General features: G+C 42.3%; 1 protein-coding gene across 2 annotated transcripts; it reads right to left on the bottom strand.

Moving 5' to 3' along the window:
- Positions 1-5,675: 5,675 nt before the first annotated feature.
- On the bottom strand, positions 5,676-18,336 carry xpnpep1 (X-prolyl aminopeptidase (aminopeptidase P) 1, soluble). 2 transcript variants are annotated; one of them, XM_038978987.1, is made up of 20 exons: positions 18,226-18,336; positions 16,317-16,441; positions 15,869-15,932; positions 14,720-14,824; positions 14,383-14,475; positions 14,093-14,236; positions 13,788-13,883; positions 12,770-12,851; positions 12,411-12,621; positions 10,611-10,700; positions 10,437-10,487; positions 10,237-10,295; positions 9,634-9,711; positions 9,449-9,520; positions 7,363-7,423; positions 7,183-7,252; positions 6,909-7,082; positions 6,619-6,695; positions 6,394-6,492; positions 5,676-6,035 (listed from the first exon to the last, which is right to left on the bottom strand). In XM_038978987.1, exons 2-20 carry the CDS (start codon positions 16,431-16,433, stop codon positions 5,916-5,918), a joined length of 1,863 nt encoding a protein of 620 aa, XP_038834915.1. In that variant the 5' UTR covers positions 16,434-16,441; positions 18,226-18,336; the 3' UTR covers positions 5,676-5,915. The 2 variants fall into 2 exon arrangements, with proteins under 2 accessions (XP_038834915.1, XP_038834913.1); XM_038978985.1 differs by lacking the exon at positions 18,226-18,336 and adding an exon at positions 17,237-17,312.
- Positions 18,337-19,505: the final 1,169 nt, after the last annotated feature.

Here is a 19,505-nt window from a genome sequence, read left to right as displayed (position 1 = left end):
ACAGTATAGTGTGTTGTGTTATTACTGTAACATAGACAGTATAGTGGGTCGTGTTATTACTGTAACATAGACAGTATAGTGTGTCGTGGTATTACTGTAACATATACAGTATAGTGTGTTGTGTTATTACTGTAACACAGACAGTATAGTGTGTCGTGGTATTACTGTAACATAGACAGTATAGTGGGTCGTGTTATTACTGTAACATAGACAGTATAGTGTGTTGTGGTATTACTGTAACATATACAGTATAGTGTGTTGTGTTATTACTGTAACACAGACAGTATAGTGGGTTGTGTTATTACTGTAACACAGACAGTATAGTGGGTCGTGTTATTACTGTAACATAGCCAGTATAGTGTGTTGTGTTATTACTGTAACATAGACAGTATAGTGGGTCGTGTTATTACTGTAACATAGACAGTATAGTGGGTCGTGTTATTACTGTAACATAGACAGTATAGTGTGTCGTGGTATTACTGTAACATAGACAGTATAGTGTGTTGTGTTATTACTGTAACACAGACAGTATAGTGGGTTGTGTTATTACTGTAACATAGACAGTATAGTGGGTCGTGTTATTACTGTAACATAGCCAGTATAGTGTGTTGTGTTATTACTGTAACATATACAGTACAGTGTGTCGTGGTATTACTGCAACACATACAGGTTATAACTGTCACTCAACTCAGCAGCATGTCCTCCATGTAGACATAATGTGCTTTACAACTGGCTTGAGGAAGAACTTTCCCCTAACAGCAGATCTAGGATAAGATGACCTGTTCCTCAACCCTATCCATAACTATAAGGTGGAAAAGAAACATCTAATCCTGGACCAGCATTTAGGGTACAACGTCTAACAACTTCAGTAGTTTCAGGACAGAAACCCATGTCAATACTCACCTCTAGTGGACTATAAAGTCAAATCTATCCCTCTTTCAAATTCCAAAAGGTCCTACAATAAGATATCACAGTCAAGGAGGATGTAGGAAATTATTATTATTGTTTTGACATCCACATTATTTAATTTCCGTTATTGAATATTTACCGTGTCATTATTCTGTTTGTGTTTCAGGCAAATTCACCAATCACACTCAGCACTTATCTAGTGGGCTATGGTTTACAGTAGCCAGTTTGGTTGCTGTCCAACTGGTCTCGGTCAGGACAGTCAAATAAGCAGCAGTGAGAGTTCAGAAGGAAACTATTTCTCCCACGTTCTATTGGCTCATTGCGGAGAGAGGAGCAAGGCACTGATTTCCCATGAGGTGAACAGACCCCCCTATGTCTAGAGAACTGTCCCTCTACACCCCCAATTCGTGGGTTCTTTCTTTCTCTCTCTCTTCTTCTTTCTCTCTCTCTGTGTCGCTACCCTTCTCCTCTCTTCTCCCTGCTATTTCTGTCTGTATTACTCCCCCTCTCTCCTTCCTTCCATCCAGTGGTGTAAAGTCCTTAAGTAAAACTACTTTAAAGTAGTACTTAAGTTGTTTTTGGGGTATCTGTACTTTACTGTACTATTTATATTTTTGCCAGCTTTTACTTTTACTTCACTACATTCCTAAAGAAAATAATATAAATTTTACTCCATACATTTTCCCTGACACCCAGGAAAATGATCCAATTCACACACTTATCAAGAGAACATCCCTGGTCATCCCTACTGTCTCTTATCTGGCGGACTCACTCAACACAAATGCTTTATTTGTAAATTATGTCTGAGTGTTGGAGTGTGCCCCTGGCTATCCGTCAATAAAAAAATTACTAAATAAATTGTGCCGTCTGGTTTGCTTAATATAAGGAATTTGAAATGGTTTATACTTTTACTTTTGGTACTTAAGTACATTTTAGCAATTCCATTCACCTGAGTATATTTAAAACCAAATACTTCTAGACTTTTACTCAAGTGTATTTTACTGGGTGACTTTTACTTGAATCATTTTCTATTAAGGTACAGTATGTTTACTTTTACTCAAGTATGACAATTTAGTACTTTTTCCACCATTGCTTCCATCCCTCCATGGCTTTAACTAGGATCGTAGCCAGATTCATCACATTAAACTTGTTGGTGGGATGATATGACCATGAAGACAGCCTCAGGAGAACAAGATGAAAAAGTGGAAAGATGTTTACTTCTACTGGGACAATCTATTAATACATGTCTGGCACTGCATTGAGCGGCCGGGGACTGTGATATTGTCAAGAATGTCTAAAACAGTACTGAAGATGAGCATGGAAAATATACGATATCAACAACTATGATGGGATTATTCTAGAAGTATCAGGGGAGATTGAGATGTTTTCCTATTCACAGATATGGACATTGGACAGTAGGTCTTATGTAGATTTGATACATCCACAAGGGCCCAATGATGACCTATGAACTATAGACACACATCTACTGGAAAGTGACGAACCCCAAATAAAATGGTCATAGATCGATGGGAGATGGCATGGTTGAAAGACTTTTTTTTGAATACCGAGAATCCTAATAATGACCTCTATATCCAGGTTGGAGCCATGGTTTCACAATATGGGGCTATGCACAGAGAGCAGACCGAGACAAAGAGAGCATTGTATTCCTCTACCAACTCTTCATGCTTCATTTCACACTGGAATGCTACTGGAGATAGTCAGGCTATTACGCAATGTGTTCCAATACAATACAGTGTGTGCTCCCCAAATGGGACCCTATTCCCTATAAAGTGCACTACTTTGACAAGGGCTCTGGTCAAAAGTAGTGCACTAGTTAGGGATAGGGGCCATTTGGGACACAGACAGTGTGTTCCTTGTTTGACAGGATGTGATGAAGAGAAGCTGATATGTGATGTATTGAACATGATGGACTTTTTTCTTATAGAGGCCATATTGCAGCATATTGCTATTATTGGGTTGGTTAGCTGAAGCTCAACTAGCTGTGAAATCAATTATAGTGTCAGAACACAACATATCTTGTCTGTACTGAAGTGGGTGGTGGTGTTGAGGGGAGAGTTGGTGGTGTTCAACCCAAGAGGCCTAAAGTACTGTAGCTCCCTGTTAATGTAGTGGGGCACCACTCAGAACCTGCCATGAGTATTCAGACTGTTACCCATCCACCCTCCACCACTATCCCCCTCTCCCTCTCTCTCACTGTCCCTCGGAGATGGAGAGAATACTCCCTCTCCCTCACTGTCCCTCAGAGATGGAGAGAATACTAATAATATGTAAACGAGGGGTGTATGGAGAGATGGGAGGGGGGAAGAGGGGTACAAGAACTAAAAAGGGTGCAGAACAAAGGCTGGGGGGCGCCAAAAGAGGGGTGCCAAGTTTCCACGACAACAGAACAGAGCCAAGAATGGTTAGGGGGAGTCACATGGTGTTGAGGGCTTTTAAATCAGCGAGTGGAGCTTGAAGCCTGGGATCAGTCCATGTGGTGGATGCCAATGGCAACAACATGAGTGGGATTGGGACCCACAACCACAGTAGTGTGACGGTGATGGCGTTTGATATGAACAGGACCGCGGCTCTCACCACGGTCGACCAGGATATGAACGCAGCAGTACATGGTGGGTAAGGTCAACTACAGGGCTGCTTTTTGGTTTCTGTTGAATCTAGCCTCTTCATTTGTAAGTTGAACTGGGAGTGTTGTTGGTTGAGTGGGACTTTGTGTCTTGAATACGTTTCAGTGTTTGACTTGAAATGAAGGTGGACCTTAGTCTTAGTCCCCTCTTCTTAGAATATGGTCACCATAGTCACTTTTTCCTTTCCTTCTTCTTCCAGAGTTCAAGGTGTTCAACATCATCCTAATGTCTCTAGCCTTGTGTGTTCTCACCATCACTGGCCTGTTCTGCAGCATATCCTGTCACAACCGCAGACGGTAAGGCGTGATGTACTACAATACCCATAATGCTGTGTACTACATATGAATCTTAGCAAAGATTGTATATTATATTGACAAGATATTGGATATGTCCTCAAATATGGAAGGCAGGCCGGAGGAGGCGAGATCAGGTGGGACCATTCTAGCCAATGAGAGGGCAGATAATCGTGTAAACAGGCCATAGTTAGATCAAGCACTCATCTTTGTATCTATGCCATTATAACGTCTGTTAGAGAGCATTGGCAGCGCCATTGAGGCTCTCTCTATTTAAAAGTCTTCATCATTGATTGATTGTTCCTAACTCATAGGAATCCCCACTCAGTTGACTACTTTAAAATGGTGGAGGCCCTCAATGGCAAGGTCCATTCTAAAACAGGTTATATCCATGATGAGTCCTCTATCTATCTCTATGACAGAAGGCACATCTCCGATATATAAAGTCAGTTTTTGGGTAAGTTGCAGAAATTCCATGTGTCCACTTATATCAGCGCATTCATAACAACCATTACGAAACGTCTATTCGATCAAATAAGCCTCACGTAGCAAATCAGCAAGTACATTTTTTATTGACAAATTCAACACTCTCTCGTTGACCTCCATACAAAAATTTATTTTCGTGGACAGATTTTGGGTGGGGTAAAACCTCTCGCTTTGCATCTCCTGTCACGGTCGCAGGAGGTAAGGCTTGTTGTACTACAGTATCCATAATTCCCTATACTTCATATATATATATCTTAGTAAAGAGGCTCTACAGCATCTCCTGTCACGGTCGCAGGTCATCTGTCTCTGGGTCATGTTTATCTCTCTGGCTTACAATTACCTCTCTGAGTCATGTTGGCATCTCAGCTAAAGTCATCTTAGTAATGACTCTCACTCGTTAGGCTACATTGGAGCAAACTAAATATTTGGTCATTGAATATGACGCTTAAATTACATTGAACCTTTCAAGGTTGTTTTGGTGACAAACCTAGACGTGTAGCCCAGAGGAGGCTGGTGGAAGGAGCTATAGGAGGCCAGCTCAATGTAACGGCTGGAATGGAATTAATGGAACAGAGTCAAACATGTCGTTTCCATGTTTAATACCATTCCATTTATGCCATTACAATGAGCCCGGCTTCCTCTGGTGTAGCCTTTTCCTCACTGTACGACTCCACATTTAACACAGTAGAACAGTGACACTCCATGGACATATGACAAAACTGAATGGTCTTTTACAGCAACCGTTTTTACCATGTTGGTGTGCACACAAAATAATGATGGCCATTTTAATGCATTGGTTTAAAACGACAAGAAAGAACACATAGAAAGTCCCACAGTTCCCTGAAAGCACATTATATCTTTTCCCGCCTCCAGGCTGTCGAAGAGGGCCCATGTGTATGAGAGTGCTGTGCTTCGTGACGTACCAGTCAACCCGGTGGACATCAGAGCTGTCAACAGATCCACCAGTTTCAGAAACCCTCTCTCATTCTTCAGAAAACAGGAAGCATCTAAGGACATCTCCAGAATCTACTACATCTACAGTAACCCTCTACCCATAGGGCTGGAGGAAGAGGACAATATCCAGAATATCGCCCCTGGTGGATCAAAGGAGCAAGAAGAGCTAACCTTTCAGGACTACGCCAATGATCCCAATAGTGGTATCATCCTGGACCCGCCCAACTTTTACATGCAGCTCTAGAGCAAGGTGGCATGTTCCACTTCATGGGAGGGGTGTTTGATTTTTTTGTCCTATTCAAGTTTCTATTTCGGGAAAAACATTGTCTAAAGTGAATGAACTTTGATTAAGTTATTTGGAAGTTGTGAAAGATCCTTTTTCCCACACTTTCCTATTCATATATATTTATTGAATCGCCATAAAACAGTTCAGACATGGGTGGTGTGCTTTAGAAAAGAAGCATAGCGTGAAAATACACAGAGACCAGAACGATAGATAGTAGCTTCTCAGAGAAAATATCTAAAGAAATGGTTATCATCACTGCTGAGATGCGCAATCAATTGAACGATCAATTGTACTCCTGAGCAATACAATTGAATTAAATAAGAGTCAGTCACAGAATAGCCTTCAGGCGATTGGCTGGGTTTCCCTGATCAGCCAATCCATGGCCTCCTTGCGGCCCTGTCTCTCCAGCTCTGCTCCAATCGTCTCCCGGCACTGCCTGTGGTACTCGTTCACCCAATCACGCTGCAGGAAGAGAAGAGAGAGTGTCACACACAGAGTGATAACATACAAAATGGCAGAACTATTACTAACCTATTTCCTGAAGACCTCCTTATACATTATCTTTCTCTCCTATGGCAAAGCTGATTTGAAACTGAAAGATTGTTTTATTTCTGCTCTACTACGTGTCACTTCATTCAACCAAACAATACAGTATTTCTACCCAAGTTTCAAGGGCTGTTTACATTATAGAGCTCTATAATGATGACTTTTTAAAATGATAAATGAATGCTTTATTTTAGTAGAAATAAATGAATGACACCTCCTAAAGAAAGTGTGTTTGGTAAAATATGAATTCCAAAGAATGGGGACCAAGACTGACCTCTTTCTGGGTGAGAAGATCTGTGTTTACCATCTTGGCTTGGATGGGGACCAGAGTGAGAGGCTCAAACGTCAAACTGCCCTTGTTCCTGTAGTTGTACTGAGGACACAGACACAAAGGTCACATGGTCTTCCCACTTCATTTTACACGTAGTCAGTCAATCTGTCTCCATAAACATCTATATACACTTCACTTCATTTTATACTTATTCAGTCAATCTCTTACCTTGGGTTTTGCTGGCACCACCAGAACAACATTTTCAATTCTAATGCCAAACAAGCCGTCCTCATAGTACCCAGGTTCTGAGGAAAGGAAGGAGACAAGTTCAGGTGTGTGAGAGAGAAACAGACAGAGACAGAAAGAAACAGAGAGAGAGAAATAGTTAAATTGTCTGTGTGTTTGTGTATGCATGCATGATAGTAAGTGTGTGTGTGTGTGTGTGTGTGTGTGTGTATGCGTGCCTGCATGTCTGTCTGTGTGTGCATGCATGTACGTGAGTGTGTGTACGTCCCCACCATCGCTGACAATCATGCCTGCCTCCAGGGGCTCGTCGGCGAAGGTCTTGTAGGAGATCCCACAGGGTCCCTCGTGGACATTGAGGAAACATCCCACCCCGTGGCCCGTACCATGAAGGTAGTCCAGCCCAGACTCCCACAGCGCCTGGCGGGCAAACGAGTCCAGCAGGTGGCCTAAGGGTGGAGGAGGGGGGAGTGGAGGTTTACATTTCACATATTAGTCATTTAAAAACAAACACTGGCAACATTGAGTACTCCACACACAAGGTCTCACCTTTGGTTCCGTTGGGGAAAATGGCAGCGCTGACGGCTATATGTCCCTTCAGAACATAGGTGAAGGTTTCCTGAGATATAGAGAGAAAATCTATAGGTCACTGAACATACCATTGGGACTTTCCTTCTGTCATAAGCTGTAGCAGGTCATGAGAGGAGAGGCCATATGGATAATTGTTACCTTCTCATAAGCAGAGGGGGATCCAAAGTGCATGGTGCGGGTGACGTCTGTTGTTCCATCACTAGAAAACACCAGAACCAGAATTGATTAGAACAATATGTTTTATTTGTAACGTGCTTTTCTTATGTGTCACATTATTACGCATTACATGATTTGGTGAATGTGTAGCATTATTACATGTGGGATTATGTGCAGCATTATTACATGTGGGATCATGTGCAGCATTATTACATGTGGGATCATGTGCAGCATTATTACATGTGGGATCATGTGCAGCATTATTACATGTAGGATCATGTGCAGCATTATTACACGTGGGATCATGTGCAGCATTATTACATGTGGGATCATGTGCAGCATTATTACATGTGGGATCATGTGCAGCATTATTACATGTGGGATCATGTGCAGCATTATTACATGTGGGATCATGTGCAGCATTATTACATGTGGGATTATGTGCAGCATTATTACATGTAGGATTATGTGCAGCATTATTACATGTGGGATTATGTGCAGCATTATTACATGTGGGATTATGTGCAGCATTATTACATGTGGGATCATGTGCAACATTATTACATGTGGGATCATGTGCAGCATTATTACATGTGGGATCATGTGCAGCATTATTACATGTGGGATTATGTGCAGCATTATTACATCTGGGATCATGTGCAGCATTATTACATCTGGGATCATGTGCAGCATTATTACATCTGGGATCATGTGCAGCATTATTACATGTGGGATCATGTGCAGCATTATTACATGTGGGATCATGTGCAGCATTATTACATGTGGGATTATGTGCAGCATTATTACATGTGGGATTATGTGCAGCATTATTACATGTAGGATCATGTGCAGCATTATTACATGTGGGATCATGTGCAGCATTATTACATGTGGGATCATGTGCAGCATTATTACATGTGGGATCATGTGCAGCATTATTACATGTAGGATTATGTGCAGCATTATTACATGTGGGATTATGTGCATCATTATTACATGTGGGATTATGTGTAGCATTATTACATGTGGGATTATGTGCAGCATTATTACATGTGGGATTATGTGCATCATTATTACATGTAGGATCATGTGCATCATTATTACATGTGGGATTATTTGTCGCATTATTACATGTAGGATTATGTGCAGCATTATTACATGTAGGATTATGTGCAGCATTATTACATGTAGGATTATGTGCAGCATTATTACATGTAGGATTATGTGCAGCATTATTACATGTAGGATTATGTGCAGCATTATTACATGTAGGATTATGTGCAGCATTATTACATGTGGGATCATGTGCAGCATTATTACATGTGGGATCATGTGCAGCATTATTACATGTGGGATCATGTGCAGCATTATTACATGTGGGATCATGTGTAGCATTATTACATGTGGGATCATGTGTAGCATTATTACATGTGGGATTATGTGCAGCATTATTACATGTAGGATTATGTGCAGCATTATTACATGTGGGATCATGTGCAGCATTATTACATGTGGGATCATGTGCAGCATTATTACATGTGGGATCATGTGCAGCATTATTACATGTGGGATTATGTGCAGCATTATTACATGTGGGATTATGTGCAGCATTATTACATGTGGGATTATGTGCAGCATTATTACATGTAGGATTATGTGCAGCATTATTACATGTAGGATCATGTGCAGCATTATTACATGTAGGATCATGTGCAGCATTATTACATGTGGGATCATGTGCAGCATTATTACATGTGGGATCATGTGCAGCATTATTACATGTGGGATCATGTGCATCATTATTACATGTGGGATTATGTGCAGCATTATTACATGTGGGATTATGTGCAGCATTATTACATGGAGGATTATGTGCAGCATTATTACGTGTAGAAGTATGTGCAGCATTATTACGTGTAGAAGTATGTGCAGCATTATTACGTGTAGGATTATGTGCAGCATTATTACATGTGGGATCATGTGCAGCATTATTACATGTAGGATTATGTGCATCATTATTACATGTAGGATTATGTGCAGCATTATTACATGTAGGATTATTGCTTACATATACTGGGCTCCAGAGTCGAGGAGGTAGATTTCGTTTAGAGAGAGAGTTCTGTTGGTTTCAGGGAGGGGTCTATAGGACAACAAAAATAAGTACATAAATACAAAATAAGTTATCAAAAACATGATTATAGACAACTCTACATTAATTACAGTGTAATAAAGTTGTACAATAAACAAAGGTACCTGTAATGAATGATTGCTCCATTTGGTCCAACACTGGAAATGGATGGGAAGCTGAGTCCGACAAAGTCTTTCTGTTGGCTGAAACCACATGAATATTTATTTATGTGTATTTAAGCAATGAGGACTGAGGGGGTGTGGTATATGGCCAATATACCACGGCTGTGGGCTGTTCTTATGCACAACGCATCAGAGTTGAAGTAGGTACATACAGTTCCTAATTGTTTCAATAGAGGGAGTTAAAATGCTAAATATCCCTCATGCAAAAACTTCTGACTCACTGGGAATATCTCAATTACATACTCCTTGCGGCCTCTCTACTCTCTCCTCGTCTCCTTCTCAAAACCCATTGGATGAGAATGCCAGAGGTCCCTCCCCTCTGACCTTCTCCTCCAATGTGTTTTGAGAAAGAGATGAGAGGTGTATGCAATTGTCCAATTGCCTTGTGCTTCAGAAAATATTTTTCACAGTGTAGTGACTGCATGGAACCTATAAAATCTCAATCTAAGGTCCAGGATAATAAGTGAAGTTGGAGAGAAACCGTCACAGATGTTGTTGTTACATAGCTTTGTTATTTTACGGTTGAAGTGAAAAGTAGAACCCCACCTGCGTAACTCCTCGGCCTTATCTGCTGCGGAGATCTCAGTCACTGTGCCTTTTGGAATCTAGAAAACCACAACCACACAGTACATGACACGTAGTCATTGCAACACTCACAGCCAAAAAGACTGCCACCATAAAACTGTAATACGACTTTCAGCTACAAAACTACTGGAAATGACATTTTAAAAGTACATATAAAGTACCTCTTTTTCCAACCAAGCGAAGAGCTCACAAAGGGCGACAGCATCCTTGATCTGTGGTTGAGGAGAAAAAGTCAAACATGATCAATGGCTGGTTGATGATACAATTATGGTGATTTTATGGTGTCTAAAATCCAATTAAATAATTGTAAGGGTCAAAAGGTCAAAGGTAACTACATGGGCCATTTTCATCCCTTGAATCTCGGTGGCGTTCTTGACAGCTTTGGCGAGGCAGAGATGAGTGTAGGGGATAGGAGACCGGTGGGCCTGTGGACAAAACAGAAAAACAAAGCAATGCATTAGTAGGTACCTGATGCTACACATATCATTTTACTAAATAGGCCTACATGTAAACTCAGCAAAAAAAGAAATGTCCCTTTTTCAGGACCCCGTCTTTCAAAGATAATTCGTAAAAATCCAAATAACTTCACAGATCTTCATTGTAAAGGGTTTAAACACTGTTTCCCATGCTTGTTCAATGAACCACAAACAATTAATGAACATGCACCTGTGGAACGGTCGTTAAGACACTAACAGCTTACAGACGGTAGGCAATTAAGGTCACAGTTATGAAAACTTAGGGCACTAAAAAGGCCTTTCTACTGACTCTGAAAAACACCAAGAGAAAGATGCCCATGGTCCCTGCTCATCTGCATGAATGTGCCTTAGGCATGCTGCAAGGAAGCATGAGGACTGCAGATGTGGCCAGGGCAATAAATTGCAATGTTCCTACTGTGAGACGCCTAAGATAGCACTACAGGGAGACAGGACGGACAGCTGATCGTGTAACAGCTGCACAGGATCGGTACATCCAAACATCACACCTCCGGGACAGGTACAGGATGGCAACAATAACTGCCGAGTTACACCAGGAACGCACAATCCCTTCATCAGTGCTCAGAATGTCCGCAATAGGCTGAGAGAGGCTGGGCTTGTAGGCCTGTTGTAAGGCAGGTCCTCACCAGACACCACCGGCAACAACGTCACCTATGGGCACAAACCTACCGTCGCTGGACCAGACAGGACTGGCAAAAAGTGCTCTTCACTGACGAGTCGCGGTTGTCTCACGAGGGGTGATGGTCGGATTCGCGTTTATCGTCGAAGGAATGAGCGTTACACCGAGGCCTGTACTCTGGAGCGGGATTGATTTGGATGTGGAGGGTCCGTCATGGTCTGGGGCGGTGTGTCACAGCATAATCGGACTGAGCTTGTTGTCATTGCAGGCAATCTCAACGCTGTGCGTTTCAGAGAAGACATCCTCCTCCCTCATGTGGTACCCTTCCTGCAGGCTCATCCTGACATGACCCTCCAGCATGACAATGCCACCAGCCATACTGCTCGTTCTGTGTGTGATTTCCTGCAAGACAGGAATGTCAGTGTTCTGCCATGGCCAGCTAAGAGCCTGGATCTCAATCCCATTGAGCACGTCTGGGACATGTTGGATCGGAGGGTGAGGGCTAGGTCCGTTCCCCCCAGAAATGTCCGGGAACTTGCAGGTGCCTTGGTGGAAGAGTAGGGTAACATCTCACAGCAAGAACTGGCAAATCTGGTGCAGTCCATGAGGAGGAGATGCACTGCAGTACTTAATGCAGCTGGTGGCCATACCAGATACTGACTGTAACTTTTGATTTTGACACCCCCTTTGTTCATGAACACATTATACCATTTCTGTTAGTCACATGTCTGTGGAACTTGTTCAGTTTATGTCCCAGTTGTTGAATCTTGTTATGTTCACACAAATATTTACACGCCAAGTTTGCTGAAAATAAACGCAGTTTTTGCTGAGTTTATTAACAAAAGTACTTTACATTGTTTGGGGGTAACTCATCCCCATCATTATACCAATGTGATACAGCTATGCACAGTGGTCATTTTGTGCCTGAGTACACAGTTATACTCTCTCACCTTGGGAATAACCTGCATGAGCACCCACTACAGCCATTTTGTGTCAGACATTACACAGTCGCACTCCCTCACCTTGGGGATGACCTGCGTGAGGGCGCAGCTGGCTTTGTCGCTGATCCACACCTTCTCCTTGGGCCCCAGCGAGGCACACACGGCCTGCAGCTCCGTGAACACAGACTCGTAGGGGGCGGTCTGGACGCTAAGCTCCGCCTTGGAGGGCGTGTCCAGCTGAAGGTGCTCCCTCACCGTCGGCACGGCCAGACGCTTGATGTCCACGAAGAGCCTAGGTGGGGCCAGAGGTCAGATTCATGACCTACTTCTCATGGGAGATCAAAGTATGCTGTGCATTCTATACTGTGTCAGAGAAAGGACAGTCGGGAAAGAAAGTCAAGTGTTTTTAGATTAATTTAGGTGCTTTTAGGATCTTTTACCTGATTGTGTTCATTCCTACGATGGCGTACGCAAAGAAAACGGGGTTGTACTCGATGTCAGAGCCACGTAGGTTGAACAGCCCTGGGAAGAGTAACACAGTTAACACACTACTACTTTACACCTGTTTGGTGGATACGATTCTTCCTGTTCTCCTTCAACAAATTCAGTAATGTATGTAAGCATTTCAAATTTGATTTAGATTTTTATGTACATTAGTTTGAATCTTGTAAACAGCTATTTAAAAATGTGTCTTTCTGCTAAAAATAAATTAGCTAGCACTGTGTTATTATTATTATCATAATCATTATTATTATGATCCTAATCATTATTATTATTCTGATGATGAGGTTACCCTCCTCACCCTCTAGGGAAGAAGCCCAGACAAACCCCCTCATTTAGACACACTAGTCTAAAAGTGACTGGACGACTGCAATCAACATCAACGTTGTCCTCCCTAATTAACACAAACACTCTGGCCAGCCAATCAGCTCTGAGAGCTCTATAGGCTCGTTAGGGCCAGCTAACGAGGTGCTCAGACAGGCATCTACAGGGACACCCGTACAGCCTCACGGTTCTTGGATCGTGATCAGGGGTGTCGTGTCTACCTCACAGGGTTATGCAACGTAACTGTTTGGTGAGGTCATTCAATAAAGTGCATCAACCCGTGGTCCTGTAGGTCTACTGGTTGGGCAGACTTTTGTTCCAGCCCAGCACTAACACACCTGATTCAACCCATCAACTACTCTTCAATCAAGACATTTGATTAGGCTGTCATTGTAAATAATAATTTGCTCTTAACTGACTTGCCTAGTTAAAAAAAAAAAAAAAGTGTTGAATCAGGTGTGCTAGTGCTGGGTTGGAACGAAAGCCTGTGCACCCTTTAACTCGACATGACCAGGGTTAGTGAGTTGGTGTTATTTTATGTGGTAATTCCAACGACTGTTAAGGGTGAATTATATAGGAAAAATGTCTCTGTGCTGTGTTATAGTAACTATATCAGTATAAAGGGAATCATACATGCAATCTCATCCAGCGCCGTGGCAACGAACCAGGAGATCTTCCTCTCGGCCATCTTGGATCTCAGAGCAGTCATCTTGTCTTGCCACGTCAGACCTGGAACAGAGGAGGACCTGGATTAACTGTGAACCATTGATGAGGAAGATGTCATCATGCCATCGTCACTGTTGAACAAAATGCTTTCTGTATCAAAAACATTGTACACACATGTACAGCTACTACCTTTCAACCAATCACAAGATAGGATACATAACACCTCTAGAATGTTGAATAGGTCAATAATGGCTCCAAGCGGTACTACCGACCCGTGAACCCCAGGCCCAGGGTGAGGAGCTGAGTGGAGGGTCTGGTTGGACGGTCCCTCCAGATGGCATCTATCAGGTTGTCCTGAACAGCCACCAGGGAGTGGCCTGCACTGGCCAGGGCCTTAGACATGTTCTTCCACTGGTCTGGATGGAACAACAGGCAGGTCATGTAACCATAGTCAGCACCAAAATGGTAGATACTTAGCACTGGAAGTACAGTACACAACATGTACTACACCATTATCACTGTGTTATTGTGTGTGACGTAAGAGATGTAGAACTCCACGGACCAGCAGCAATGATCCAGGGGTCCACTCCTACTGTGGAGTTGTCAGGCAGCACACTGATCAGCCAGTCCTCCTGGCTGAGTGTCTCCTTCAGACCTGGTGACACACCCGCAATGAGACAGAAAATACTGGCACATCTCACCACAGAGTACACTGTCCCATGTGTAGTATGTCTTATCAAGAGAAGCATCGGCCAATCTATACTAAAGTGGTTAAGTGCATTTGCTTTAAAGTTTCAACTTTAGATGCAGAAGAAACCAACTTCCACTTATACTAGCTTCAACTAGGTGTCTTCAGATGCCATATCCATTCAAGAACTAAGAGTGCTGTTGTTGTTTACCCATCTTCATGAGGGTCCAGTTGTTGTCCATCTGCTGGCTGGCCTGGAGGAAGTACCGTCCGTCTGTCCACATGGCTGCATGCTTCTCCGTAACAATGGCCGTACCTGGAAACATGTCATCAATCAACCAAGGCTACATATCTGTTCTCTGTAACAATGGCCGTGCCTGGAGCCATGTCATCAATCAACCAAGGCTACATATCTGTTCTCTGTCACAATGACCGTGCCTGGAGCCATGTCATCAATCAACCAAGGCTACATATCTGTTCTCTGTAACAATGGCCGTGCCTGGAGCCATGTCATCAATCAACCAAGGCTACATATCTGTTCTCTGTAACAATGGCCGTGCCTGGAGCCATGTCATCAATCAACCAAGGCTACATATCTGTTCTCTGTAACAATGACCGTGCCTGGAAACATGTCATCAATCAATCAACCAAGGCTACATATCTGTTCTCTGTCACTATGGCCGTGCCTGGAAACATGTCATCAATCAATCAACCAAGGCTACATATCTGTTCTCTGTCACTATGGCCGTGCCTGGAGCCATGTCATCAATCAACCAAGGCTACATATCTGTTCTCTGTCACTATGGCCGTGCCTGGAGCCATGTCATCAATCAACCAAGGCTACATATCTGTTCTCTGTCACTATGACCGTGCCTGGAAACATGTCATCAATCAATCAACCAAGGCTACATATCTGTTCTCTGTCACTATGGCCGTGCCTGGAGACACGTCATCTTAATTGCTGATTCTTAGTCATGTCTTTAGTTGTCACTATGCTACTGTTCAAAGGTTGTCAAGCAAGGCTACAGAACTGTCTTGTTTTTATGGCCTGATTTCATTTTATTATCAACGTGTCCAATCTCTGACCCTAATTCAATACAAGCAAATGTCTGTCTATATTGTTTACAGATGTCCTGTTCTTTCTTAGGGCGTATAAGTTCACTGTTATAATCAAGGTGTGCATTTATGGGAAATGACAATACAACTTTCCTGGTATTGTATGAAGTGTTGATTTCATCTGGTCTGACATGACCAAAGGCTGTGATAAGTTTGTCTTTGTGTATTCACTGGTGTTCTCGCCAGATCAACCTCCTTTATAACAAGGGAACTAGATCCTGACACAAGTACACACACACAATACCTGCGGAGCCATTGAAGCCACAGATGAATTCACGTCTGCAGTCACATGGTGCGATGTATTCACTCTGTAACGAAAGAGAGAGAGAGAGAGAGATCAGATCCAGTAGTAATCAGGTATAAGTGGTCCCCTAGCAGTTATTATAACATCTTAATTATTCCCCTCTTCACATCACAACGAGAGAGAGAGAGAGAGAGGGTGTAAGGGAGGGATGAGGATTAGAGAGAGAAAGAAAGAGTAGAGTTAAAGATGTGGAGATGTAGAGGACCCTGCTTGAAAGTCACATTGTCCATTATTAGAGGTCAGTCAGACTTATACTCACTATTGTTCATTATTTCTAATGAGTAATTCTGTGTGTGTGTGTGTGTGTGTGTGTGTGTGTGTGTGTGTGTGTGTGTGCGTGTGTTCTTGCATGCATGCGACCGTGTGTGTGTGTGTGTGTGTTCAGTACCTGGTGTGCGTCTCCAGAGGGGACAATGTAGGCCTGGATGGGCTCAGCGATGTACTTGGTGTTCCTCATGGCTTGCCGTAGCTGCCGCAGCAGCTCCACCGTGATCTTGGGAGACATGGCAACGTCTAGGGAGAGATATACAGGCGGTAAAGCCATAACAGACGAGCTGAACAGGCAGCTCAATGGGACTCCGGCGGGATCCACAGTTACAGTATGCTCCTGCCTCCCCTCTCGAGTAGGCTAGTTAATCTGTCTCAGTCACAGTTTTACCTCCACAGACACAGGGGTTTAAACCACGATAGAGTAACTGAACAGGCACAACATGGCTAAAGATGCTCCCTCAGAACTAGATTACACACAGCAGTGTAATACAACATGGCTAAAGATGCTCCCTCAGAACTAGATTACACACAGCAGTGTAATACAACATGGCTAAAGACGCTCCCTCAGAACTAGATTACACACAGCAGTGTAATACAACATGGCTAAAGATGCTCCCTCAGAACTAGATTACACACAGCAGTGTAATACAACATGGCTAAAGATGCTCCCTCAGAACTAGATTACACACAGCAGTGTAATACAACATGGCTAAAGACGCTCCCTCAGAACTAGATTACACACAGCAGTGTAATACAACTGTAACGACCCTGGTTTATATCGACTCTACCATCGGAGCATGCTTTTGAGGCACAGCTGAATTCCGTGGGGCTACGGGCCAGAAGGTTGTGGGTTCACGCCACAATCCCTGCCTGTTTTGTTACCTTGGTGTCAGAAGTGGGCCATGTATAGCCTAAACTAGAATCCACCTCCTACAAAATGATAAAGAATAATAACAAACGCATCGTTTAACAAACAGGACAAACTCAACAGATGTGTTGTTCATTATTGTGAACTCAAAGTATTAATAATGCGATTACCTGAGCCCATGTTGTCTTCAGCCGTCTATGAGATATCTGACAAATAGCCTGTTTAACGTGGAGCTCAAAGTCTTAGTCTGCACCTGGATCTTTAACCTTGCTGACTCAGACAAACCCAGGGTTAAATATTAACAGATTATGATTATTATCTTTGCTGCAATTGCAAACTATTCAATTACCCTTAGGCCTGAATGCTGCCTTTTTACAGTATACTTTGATCATACATCAAGATCTAAGAAACCCATCAACAAAAAGGCATTTTGTGAGATCATGATTTTGAAAGATTTGACATACTGTAAGGTGTATAATGGATAATATCAGTGATTTCATTTCAGGCCGTTAAAGGAATAAAATCATCCCATATTATTGATGGAGTAGTTTTATTCATCGATGCCAGAATGGGCGTCATCCAATCGCCTCAACAAAGCCAACGCCGAACTCACGGATTGGCTGAAACCTACATGCGATGTTGTTTACAATTTGAGACCAATTATTTAGGAAGTTCGCTGGCAACAAGTGGGGGGAAACTGGTGAGCTAATTCAATTACTAATTGAATGATTCCAACTGGCATAATTGTGTTAATCAATTCAATGCAGTTATTTTGTCGCAGTTGGGGTAGGTGTGGCATTTCATCAGTCTGCTGTGGGGGATATTCAATGGAAAAGTTACTTTGTGCAAAATAATACGAATTTCTTAGTCAATATTGTATATCTTTCATTGGAGTATGAGTCACACGTTGTTCATAGCTTTAGTAGTTAACACATTAGACATATTTTCTACATAAAACATTCGTGGGCTTTACCCATCTTGCTAACTAGACAACACTAATGGGGCTACGTGAGTAGCATGTAGCACGCGCGCGTCTTCCACATTACAACCACACGATATTCTCCATTCATCGCTTTCTTGCATCGGGCAACTGAACCCAGCTAGAAAGTTTGTTAACACCATGTCAGTTTAATAAGATAACGTTAAATTGTACATTTACCTTAGAAATGCGAAATGCGACTATTTTATGCAGCTGTCCCTTGTGTTAATTTACAAAACAGTAGGCTGCCATTGAATCGTTGACGTTTCTGGTCACGTGACACGAGCTTCCTCCAATAACCACACGGAGATGAGACTCGCCTCCCTTTAATTCAAAATACAGCGGCTCAAGTAAACAGCAACATGTATGAAACAGTATGTAGCCTACGCCCCTGCATAGGAGAAAAGGCCTATAGAGATTTCATGAAATTCACGTTTTCAATTATCCGTATTTATCCAAATATATTTTTTTATCATCACATATTATTTTTATGGTTACTCAATAAAAACATATATGCAAGACTTCGAAATTCACCTTAAATGGGAAAGTGGCAGTTTAATACATTAATGCATGAGAAAACAATGCATACATACAATGGGACACATTTGCATACATTTACAGCATCTCTTTCCTTCAAATTGCATTTTTGATACAGTAATTGGACAGGGAAGGACAATTAACAATTGTTGCTCTATTACGTTTGCTTTGATGTTCTGGATATTGGGCTGAAACAGTATACTCATTCATATTTATCCAAATGTGGAATATTTACAATATAATACAGGAAGTTGGCATCTAAAGTATATATATTTTTTATATCTAGGATAAAAAACAAATAAACAAAAAAATGCTTGCTTCAAGAGTAAATTCAAACCCACACCATTCAGATCAATGACAAAAAGATCATCAAAATATAGACTTCATTGCAGTTTAGAAAATAGGAATATTTGACAGTTCCAGTGTTGATTCAAAGTGAGGGTTAGGGCTATGCCCAAATGGCCCCCTATTCCCTTTATAGTGCACTACTTTTGACCAAAGCCCAAGTCTTTGCTAGGTAAAGCCCCGCCTTATCTTAGCTCACTGGTCCCCATAGCAGCACCCACCTGTAGCATGCGCTCCAGCAGGTATATTTCACTGGTCACCAACAAAGTCAATTCCACCTTTGGCCGCCTTTCCTTCCAGTTCCAGTTCTCTGCTGCCAATGGCTGGAATGAATTTCAAAAATCACTGAAGCTGGAGACTCATATCTCCCTCACTAACTTTAAGCATCAGCTGTCAGAGCAGCTCACAGATCATTGCACCTGTACATAGCCCATCTGTAAATAGCCCATCCAACTACCTCATCCCCATATTGTTATATATTTTTTTTTTGCTCCTTTGCACCCCAATATCTCTACTTGCACATTCATTTTCTGCACATCTATCACTCCAGTTTAACTGCTAAATTGTAATTACTTCGC

Source organism: Salvelinus namaycush, chromosome 39 (genome assembly GCF_016432855.1).
Source record: "Salvelinus namaycush isolate Seneca chromosome 39, SaNama_1.0, whole genome shotgun sequence".
In the NCBI taxonomy this organism is placed as follows: Eukaryota; Metazoa; Chordata; class Actinopteri; order Salmoniformes; family Salmonidae; genus Salvelinus; species Salvelinus namaycush.
The sequence above is the reverse complement of the archived record's forward strand: the minus strand, read 5'-3'. Positions and strand labels throughout refer to the sequence as shown.